Genomic DNA, 10,323 nt, shown 5'->3' with positions numbered 1-10,323 from the left:
CCATACATTTAGTTTGATTTTCTTTCCAAACATGTGAAGCAAGCTCTAGCCTAGCATTCCAGCTAAAGAGAGGAGACTAAGGCACTGCTTACATGACGTTTCATCTAAAAAGGCTAAAACACAGTGAAAAATATCTGCTTTAACACAGAAACGCTGAGGGACTGCAAACGCTCGTGCCAAGTGGAGTGTGAAATCAGCGTTTCCACTGAAAACGACGGTTTATTGTTTTGAAAGGCAACGGTATCAGCAGCGTTTCAGAAAAAACCCACTCTGGAGATCGTTGTCAAAAGTTTGCGTTTTAGGTCGGCTGGACCGCCATTTCTGTGTAAGCGCAACGCTGAAACGCAAAAAAACTTTTGCGATTCACCCTAAAACCGCTGTTGTATTAACGGCCCCTAAATCAGAGATTGTGACACACCCTGCTGACCATACACTGCAAACACACAAGAAAGAGAACTCAATGAAGAAGAGGCCGTACTCGTTTGTCGATGTCTCCGTGCTGCAGCTGGACAAATCTGGCACTGATGGCAGCGATGTAACTCTGCTGATTGGAGAAGGCAACTCGCCCCGCCCCCTTTGGGTACTTCAGCTCTGGATCTGTGTCGATTCCTGCGTAGCAAACTCCCCCGTACAGACGATCCATGATCATGGCCAGCTCAACTAGACAGAGGGGAAAGATTTTGATGAATGGCAGAAGAAAAAAGTCTGAGGCAGTGTTTTTTTTCTAATATACAACAAACTGATGCAAGATAATTTAAGAAAGACAAAGGTTTGTGTAATTACTGGCTCTCAGTGGACGAGGGACTCCTCCCACAAAGATGGTCTTGCGGGGATCCAGAGGCTGAGATCCATCCATCACAAAGTCACTGTCGCTCAGGTTCCACGGGCGAATTTGCACCTGGAGTTAAAGCAGTCAGAGTGAGCTTTAAAGTCCACTCCATGACAGCACTTTGTTTTACAGAAGCAGTTAAACTCACAGGTTTATCCTTGATGGTAGGACTGGAGACACACAGGTAGAGCTTCCCGTCCTCCTCCATGCAGGCTTCAATCAAGGCCTGAACAGAGGTCTCCTCCTGGAACAACAGGAACGCGTAACCTGGGAACGGACACAGAAATCCACAGCCTCAAGCTTCATTCACACGTGCACATGTTTTATTTTATTGCTAGTGCATATATCTCTGTCATAGCATTAAGTGTTTTTTTAAGTAAAATGGAGTGATGGATTTCAGTAGGCAGGCACATGACATCAAAAGCATGCTGTACATAAGTATGATAAGAGTTTCTTTATATTGGTGATGTGTGTTAGCAGACAGATGTGCTGACATTTTTGTTGTTCTTGTGTTGAAAATGATTCTCTGGGGCACAGATGGCCAAAGAGGTCTAGGTTGTGCTCCAAGAGTTTCACCCTTGAGCAGGTGGCCCAGGTTCAAATCCAGCCCGTGGCCTGTTTCACATTTCATTCCCCATTCTCACCCTGTTTCCTGCTCTATCCCCTGTCCTTGCGTAAAACCCCCCCAGAAAATATAACTTAAAAGAAAATATAACTTTAAAGAAAATAATTCTTATTTTTTCAACAATGTTTTTTTCTTCATCCTGTAACTTGTTGCTCCTCTTGGTTTACATCAACAGGCAACATCAGTTTATAAGAAATGAAACCTATGCAGAAGTTTACTGTGATCTGGATGAGGCTGGCTGCAGAAAACTTGAAACCACGTACACACCAAATTAAAAAAACTAACTTTTACAGCATCAAAAGACACATTTACAGCCTAGTTAAAAAAAAAACAGCTTGGGTCTGAATTGTTAATCTCACTATTGGCACACACTGTACGGGGGGGGGGTGATTTTTTTTTCTAACTCAGCGGTTAAGGAAAAATTAAGACCACAAGTTTGTCCAATCGGAGCTCTGGCGCCCCATAGCTGTAAGTGATGAGGCTCAAAACCCACACCCCTGAGTCAGTATTTCCAATATGGCACCATTTCCTTCTGCTTTCTCACATCGACTCAACCCGACTTTCTACAGAAGTATTTTCAGAGAACTTACAGGAAAAATTCAGTTTGATTTGGGAGACAAATTTGCCTGTTTGCATCTAAAAAGTGTATCTCAAACATTTTGGAAACATTTAAGAAGTTTAGTGAGTGTGTGAATAGCGTTTCAGAGTTCATTTAGAGGGGGTTCCAGTTTCTTTTTTTAAAGATGCTGCGAGGAGGATCTGTCTTAATGGGACTGCCTCGCCACCTCCTTGCTAAGGAGCTCATTTTAAAGTGTGGATTATAATTAGGCACATAAACAGAAAGGAGCCTTTTTAAGAATTACTCAGGAACTCCTCACAGCTTCTTTAAACCCGGGATCAGTTTTGAAGGGTCTGAACAGACAGATTATTTATGCATACAGACTGCAGCGGCTTTCAACATAATCAAAAGAAATCCATGTGAAGTGTTTTCTTTTTGTTTCAGAGGTTCAGATTGTTCTTCTTGTTACAAAAGGATATGTACAGGAAGAATGTCAAAGGACTGTTTTGTTTGTTTTTGCCAGTGAAGCCCGATGGATTTGGAGAGATCCTCAGATGAGCTTCACAGCAGCCACAGATGTCTGGTGAATAAAGAGGCGCGTTGCCTTTGTCAGTACCTTTAGGTGGGAAGTAGGATTTGCTCTCTGCTTTGTGAGGCCAGTCCACCACCAAGTGACCAAAGCGGCGGAAGCTTGATGTTATTTCATCTGAGGAAGGAAAAGGAGGTCAAAAGAGACGCATGAGGGGGAATGAAAGATTTCTGAGAAATGTCAGTGAAACATTGCTCTAAAGACAGGGCTGTTATCATCCTCACCTTCATCTATGTCAGGGGGCAAACCTCCCACAAACACCTTACGGGAGAAGCGCTCGATGCGTTCCCCGTTTTGGTGGGGGTAACAGTTTGGGGAGCCGAGGACTCCTGGGACACCCTGGTTGCCGTGGCCGTCATCGAGGAGATTGTCATCAATGGGGAAGAGGGAGGAGCGACCTGATAGAGGAAAGAAAGATAGATCATGTTACAGCAAAACCAAGGATGGACAGCAACACGCAAATCACAATCATGTATGTAAACCCGTCAAATTGCTCATATCTGCCTCTGCTTTATGAGACTGTAACTCTCTGCAGCGACAAGGGCACAACCGGAGGGGAGGCCGCTCGTAAAATCAAACCATGTTTCTGCTTTTATTACAGCTTCACAGCAGGTGACTGTGAGACAAAGCACCAGATTAAAGTGAGGGATTGTGAGCTCCCTGAGCGGTGTGGAGGAAAAAGCAAGCGTGCTAAGCAGGCTGTGTGGAGCCAAGCTGTTAATTCACAACACACAGCTGTACGGAGGCCCAGAGTGGACAGAATTCAGGAATACAAAATGTAGAGTTATGAAAAAAGGCATATATTGTTCGAAATATTTTTAAAAACAAATTCTCATCACGGAACAATTTCTTTAAGAGCCTCGTTTCAGTTTTTCACGATTAGGGATCGGTTGTTTGTGTGGAACGTCTGATGGGACATGGAGGAAGAAAATGGGTTGGATCATGAAAAATTTTCTTCAGATCCTGGAAAAATTATCATAAATCCTGAGACTTTTTTGAGATCTTGCAACATGTTTGTTCAGGGGAATTGGTAGTTACATTCAAGTATCAAGCAATTTGTAAACGGTCCCTGCACATTGAGTCACAGCTGTCTGAGCACAGTGGACAGCTTGTTCTTCTGTTAAAAATCTGGATGTAGTTTTCATTTGATGAGAAAGCCAATTCATTTATTGGCTGCATCTGTGAAAAACTTTTTGGAGCCATGACCTAAATCAGGAGTTTGATCTGTGAGAAATGTCTGCAAGATCTTGTAAAAGTTTCCCAGGATGTTGTGAAAGTTTTAGAGAAAGTTCCCAGAATTTGAGGAAATTTGGTCAGGATGTTGAAAAAGTTTTTCAGTTCCAATCTCAGATGGTTTTTTTTCTCCGTGGCCCTTCAGGGGGTTCTGTATGTAAGAGATAAATAGTGAAATAAAATGTGTCATAAAATATGACTACACCTAAAAAACTGCATCTATGGGCAGTGAGAAATCATGGGACAAAAAAAATCAGAAATTTAAGGGCATTTTGTAAAAAAAAAAAAAAAAAAAAAAAAAAAGAAACACCATTTTAGAGCTGCAGGATATTGGAGGAAATGATATTTTTGTGATATTTTTTTTCCTGCGGTTTATATTTGATTTTTTTTGTGATAGAAGAATAATGCTTCACTCTGTTCAGCTGGATTTTCCCTAAAATAAAGATGACACTTTCACCTAACTGCCTCTGTCTCTCTGTGCCTCTGTAAACATTATTTACAGTAGCAAAGAGTCTTAATTTTGTTGATATCTGTTAATTATTGATGTGATTCTTCTCACATCAAGTCAAACTTTTTAATAACGCTCTCCTGCATAGAGGTTCCATCATTAAAGTTTTCCTCTCTGTCCAAATAATGTTACATTGATATATATTAGATAAGTCAACATGCTGCGCCCCTTCAGCCTGTGTGAGAAAATTAATGTTTAGAGACATTTCTAAAACAAGTACAATGTGTTTGGTAAAAATGGTCTGCCTAGGAAAGAGAAAAAAGAAAATCAAACTTTAAGCAAAGAATTACTTCAACATTATACTATGACTTTTTCAAGTTTTACGGCAGCTTATAAGATCACAAGATCTTTTAAAGAAGACATAAAAAGAAGACTCAAAATAGACAATAAAATGGGCTGTCAGCGGATTGAAACTTAATCTTAAACCCAGAGCCTGTTCTGACTAAAGTTGAATGCACAGATCTGGAAGATGCTGCCTTTATAACCACAAAAACAGTTAAATAGCACCTTATGTGATATGAAAAGTGGTGAAACATATAAATGGATGCTCATTTAGATCTATTAGTAAAGTGACTCAGATTAGACAGGATACATAAACTCAAGTGAAAGGCCAGATGGATCTTTTTCTTCACCTTGCATAATCTTGCAATATGAATATTACACATGATACCTCAATGACAATACTGAAATGACGTATTGTGCAGCCCTAAATCGTTTCATGTAAATCATATTAAAATTATAATTAAACCATTTGTTTCTAAATCATTTACCCAGTGGTGTTTTTCACACAGTTTATGTTTCCATAGAGCACAGACAAACACGACACTGTGTTTCAAATAAACACACAAACATGAAACCTTTGATAAAATGCATGTTTGGTTACTGATAACATGCTGTGTCCAAGGATTTTTATTCAATATTTGACAGCCAAATTCAGCTAGAAAATTAATACCTCACGATAGCAAAACAAAGCAACATTAAAATGTTGACGTGTCCCTGTGTTCAAACCCAGAAACCCCTCTGGCTTCAGACAAACAGCCTCTGTTTGGTTTCCATTCAAGCACAAAAGCATGCCACAAGAAGCCACAAGGAAAGAGACAAAGTTTACCTCGACGTCTCCCATAGCTCCTGGCTGCATGTGGGAAAGTAAGAAATTCAAGTTTCAGCTGTGCAGACATTCCCAAATATTAGCATATAACCTCTGCTGAGTGTGCAGTTATCATAAACCAACAACGTCTCAAAAATACAATGTCAGAAAAATAAAAAAAAGATTTCGCTTAAATGTAGCTCACTGTGTTTGTTGCCTCATTTATCTCACATTTTACTCCCGTACTACACTTTTCTATAAACTCTGTTGGATCTGAGGAAAGCCATTTTTTAAAATCAGGAAAAGCTCCACGTATGTTACGTCACTGAAAAGCTCTCAGTGTCCTCTGTCAGGGACAAACTGCAGCTGCATGTTCGGCCTCAGAGACACGAGCCACAATCTGTCTGGAACACGGGGCCAGATATGATTTTCTGATTGCTGGGTCTCAGGAGGAAAAGACGGGCTCCAGAAACAATAAAAAGCACCATCACAATTATTCACTAAAGCTCCCTGACCCAGATGTCTGTCCTGCTGAGACAGTTATCGAATCAGATTTCATGTTTGACGCCAACAGGACTCCTGTCCTCATGTTTTGCGTAAAATAAAGTGTGTGCAGGGCTAAAACTCTTCTAACCTCTTCAGTTACAGCAAAAATGTGGACGACGTGGACACAGGCCCACTCTGTTGCAAATAAACTGTGTGGATTTGTCAAAAAACTACTGAAAGCAGATTAACAGATGCGAATGTCACCTGGTTTGACCCCATTGTGCCACAGTGAGAGTGCAGAGTGTGCCTAATGAGGCTAAAGATTAACAGAGGAAGCATCATGAGAACGGTTCTCCTGATGTTTCCATTGTTCCTCAGAGAACAGACGGTGCAGAGAAACAGCTGGATGGAAACGACCAACATTTGACCAGAGGGAGATGATGCTGAGAGATAATTACCATTGAGCATGAGCAGACCGTCAGCCCCGGGGTTAGGGCATCCCACACGGCCTGACATGAGAGAGAGGCAAGCAAGCAAACACACACACACACACACACACACACACACACACACACACACACACACACACACACACACACACACACACACACACACACACACACACACACACACAGACACACACACACACACACACACACACGGAAAGGGATGAGACAGAGCAGATGGAGAGGACAGGGTGAGGCTAGTGTGAGTACATGGTAGCAGAAACACACACAAACAAACACACACAGATTGAACCACAGCCTGCGAGTATGTCACTGCATCCTCTCACATGTCTGCAGTGACGAACACAAAGAAACAAAGCTCTTCTTATCCCTGATGATAAAGACGATTTGAGCGGGTAAACAGAGGAGAGTTAGCAGAATGAGACACTAACTCTGTTTTATCAGAAGTTTCTTGAAGCAGTGCTCATTTTCTTCTCTGCTGGAAGAATCAGACTCTGAGAGGTTGGTGCTGACTGAAGCAGGGTATTTTGTAGGGATGCACGAAATTGTATGTTTGCCGATATCCGATATGCCGATATATTGAAACCCCTTTTGGCCGATACCGATACCGATACCAATAATCACAAGTTTGTTTGTTTTTTTCACTGTAAAGAAAGCTAAGTCTATCCTGTACTGGAATTTATATGTTACTCTTATTGTGACGTCTTATTTGTTTAAGAAACACACATAAAACAAGACAAAAAACATTTGATTTTACCATAAATAAGAAATGTATTATTTTTTCAAACTCAAGACATTCAGTATTGAAATCCAGAAAAATAATTTCTTTAGATCACATGAACTTTAAATGTACAATGCATTTTTAAACAAGTTGCATTTGATTATTTTAGAGCTACTGTAACAACCTGGTAACAGACACAGAGCTCTGCAGTGCAAATAAATAAAGTGCTACATTTTATTTAAGGAGCTAATTTTTCAGATGGGAAATAATAATAATAATCCTAACTGAATAGCACCTTATCGGCTGTGCATATCGGCAGAAATTTTCATATCTGCTGATACCGATAAACGTGTTTTTAAGCTTTTATCTGCTGATACCGATATTGTGCCGATAATATCATGCATCCCTAGTATTTTGTCTTCAGCACTCATACATTTATGCCATACAAGTTGAAGTAAATCAGGTTATTAATAAACTTTAAAAATCTGAAATACGATGCATAAATTCAAAACCAATCAATCACATTTAAGACATTTATCCAGAAGTGTTTTAAAAAACACAAACCTGACTTAATACAAACTGTCTGTTACAGTTGGTTAAGGGTGGAGCATCTTCATATGTCTGAGCATTTTTCTGCACTGAGAAAAAATTTTAATATGAAAGGTATGAAATATAATCCTCCAGTTTTTTGGAGTGTCACTTGGTGACTTGGACTTTTCTAGCACACCAGGATTTCTTATTGGTACCCTTTCCTATCCTCTCTGTGGCCTTGTACACATGTAGCTGGGTATTTTCAAAGACAATACCCCCCTCTTATTTTATATTATTATTTTTTTAAATACTTTCATCCACAGGCAGCAGACAACCCTGCCAACAAATGTGGCTCGAAGCATGGCAAGCCCATAATTTGCAGTGTTTTCCAGACGTGAAACCTGTGCCAGCCAATCAGAATCAGCCCCCATCATCAGCTATGGCATTTGAGAACCATAAACTCAGTTTCCTGGTGTACACATGAAACCATCAAACTGGAGTCCTCCAATTTCTTCCCTTTGGCCGGAGTTTTCAGAAAACATTGTTTTAAGTGATGTAAAACTGCAGTTCCATGTGGACAACAGGCGTAAAAATATAAAAATATAAAAATATATGTGGTTTCCCAGATACCCAGCTACATCTGGACATGGCCTGTGTTACAGTTTATTTTGGTAATTCACAAAAGCACCTGAAATACATAACCCATCGTGCACTGTGCATCCTTTCTGGGTGTTAAATCCACACAATAAATGAACGTAGCCTCCGTGATGTCATCCATCTATTTCTGACACAGAGTTTTGAGGCAAATCGTCGACAGAGGCCTCCAATCTTTATTAACCATGGACACAAAAACTGACCAATAGCGAAATCACATTGAGCTAACGCTAACAGAGCATCAGCTACAAGCTCCTCATTTTAAGACAAAGAGCATCACAAAACACTGATTTTGAACATAAATCTAATTTATCTAGTGTCTGAGTTATACCTTTGATAGTAATCATGAGCAGCTTTTGGAAATGCAGGTGTTTTCGTTCAGATAAAGCATCAGTGCTGATATTTCACAATCACCTGAACATGCTCATTATTTCACACCAGGCATTTCTATATCAAGCTCATTTTCATTAAAACATAAAAGATCTAAGGTTAAACTTGAAATGTTCATAATTCCTCAAATTATTAGAAGCCTCCGAAATACATGACTGTACAGCGGAGGTCACTTTTGAAGAAAGGTTTGTGCTCTCAAAACACGGTTAAATTCATCGACCTTTAGTTTTTGACACTTCTGCATGTCTTTTTTTACTTAACATTATTTTATCAGGACTATTATCAAAAATAATTCTCTTTTCTGGGGGGTCCTGGTCAAGACAGCGGCATGATGAAATGTGTGTTTAGCTATCGATACTATTAACTTGTTCCATGCTGTTCAGACATTATAATAACCTAAATAAAATGATGCTGATTTTTACTTAATGTTTCAGTAGACCTACTTTTTTTCATCCAGCTCTCGTGTTTTGGAGCTCTGATACTGTTTTGTTAGCTGCAGCAGAGCTATAAATGGCAGAGCCCTGCACCCCTGTAAGCCCTCCTTCCCTCTCGTCTCCTCTCTTGGCTGTCATGCACAGTGAGTGAAAGTGCGATCACATCTAAAATTAGTTCAGATCCCCCCTTTCTCTGCTGTGCACACTGGCCCATGTCCTCTCCATCTGCTTGAGCAGGAAAAACAAGACACTGGCCAGACAGGGGGGTGGCTCAGGTTGAATTCTGAGGTTTCAGAGAAGCCTGAATGGAGACTCGTACATCCAACCAATGAGATGCTTGAGAATTGTGACGCTCCATAGTTTGATTTATTCCTGGATCATGCATTAGTGTGAAATGAAGCTGCCTTCCTGTGAGGCTGTAAATGAGCTACAAGCAGCCGTCTCTACCAGGGGAGGGGAGGGTTATTTGACACTGCTCCTCTGATGTCCAGCAGCTGAGCCCGGGAGGCCGCGACAGTGTCACACTACAGTGAACTCTCTCCTCACAACTGCCAAAAGCAAAATGTGTCATTTAAAAAGAGACCCAGGAGTATTTATAGACCTCTTAGTTGAGAAAAGTAAAGCTAGTGTGATGTGCTCAGCCTGACAAACACTGTAACAAGTTGGAAGTATTCAGATCATTTCTCTCCTGGCTCCATGTTTTGTTCAGGCTAAGTAGCACCAGGAAGGTCATGTCAATGCGCAGCTGGTGGCAGAAGTATTAAGCTCTCAGCAGGGAGAAAATAAGCTTCTGCGCAGAAAAACAACACAGCTCTGGGAGCAATGGACCTGTCACTTCCCTGCACCAATGTCATGCTGCTGAACCGAACACGATCGCCTCCCTTTGACCCCCCGCAAACGTAGATGGAAAGGAAAGCGCCGTCTTACCTTTCATCGGATCCTGCTCGGCTCGCATGATGTCGATCAGAGAGCTCTCCAGAGAGTGCATGTTCAGGCTGTCGTACATTCTGGAGCGGTCCTGAAAACACACAGAGGTTTTTATATCATTTGGAGTCCGAGCTGAGCAAACAAATCATGATGCATGTCTAATTCTGCACGTTTCTCACACACTTCGCTGATTTGGCTTATGCAGAACAAAGCCTCTGAAGTGTGGGTATTTGGCTTAACATGTAAGAGATTACAGAGAACGAGTAGCTCACACTTGGATTAA

General features: G+C 40.9%; 1 protein-coding gene across 4 annotated transcripts in view; it reads right to left on the bottom strand.

Moving 5' to 3' along the window:
* Nucleotides 1-10,323, bottom strand: part of cpeb2 (cytoplasmic polyadenylation element binding protein 2) — a 30,071-nt gene that overhangs the window by 6,056 nt on the left and 13,692 nt on the right. Inside the window, exons 3-10 of one of the 4 annotated variants that reach the window (XM_074667806.1) lie at nucleotides 10,041-10,131; nucleotides 6,375-6,425; nucleotides 5,452-5,475; nucleotides 2,827-3,000; nucleotides 2,630-2,719; nucleotides 978-1,096; nucleotides 784-898; nucleotides 479-660 (exon numbers count right to left, since the gene is read on the bottom strand). In XM_074667806.1, the coding sequence (XP_074523907.1) occupies nucleotides 479-660; nucleotides 784-898; nucleotides 978-1,096; nucleotides 2,630-2,719; nucleotides 2,827-3,000; nucleotides 5,452-5,475; nucleotides 6,375-6,425; nucleotides 10,041-10,131 (846 nt within the window). The remainder of the gene's footprint in view (nucleotides 1-478; nucleotides 661-783; nucleotides 899-977; nucleotides 1,097-2,629; nucleotides 2,720-2,826; nucleotides 3,001-5,451; nucleotides 5,476-6,374; nucleotides 6,426-10,040; nucleotides 10,132-10,323) is intronic. The other 3 variants (XM_074667807.1, XM_074667808.1, XM_074667809.1) reach the window with 3 other exon arrangements.

The sequence above is a fragment of the Halichoeres trimaculatus genome, unplaced genomic scaffold, assembly GCF_033239565.1.
Source record: "Halichoeres trimaculatus isolate MK-OKI-2021-1 unplaced genomic scaffold, fHalTri1.1 fHalTri1_scaffold_4, whole genome shotgun sequence".
Taxonomy (NCBI): Eukaryota; Metazoa; Chordata; class Actinopteri; order Labriformes; family Labridae; genus Halichoeres; species Halichoeres trimaculatus.
The sequence above is the reverse complement of the archived record's forward strand: the minus strand, read 5'-3'. Positions and strand labels throughout refer to the sequence as shown.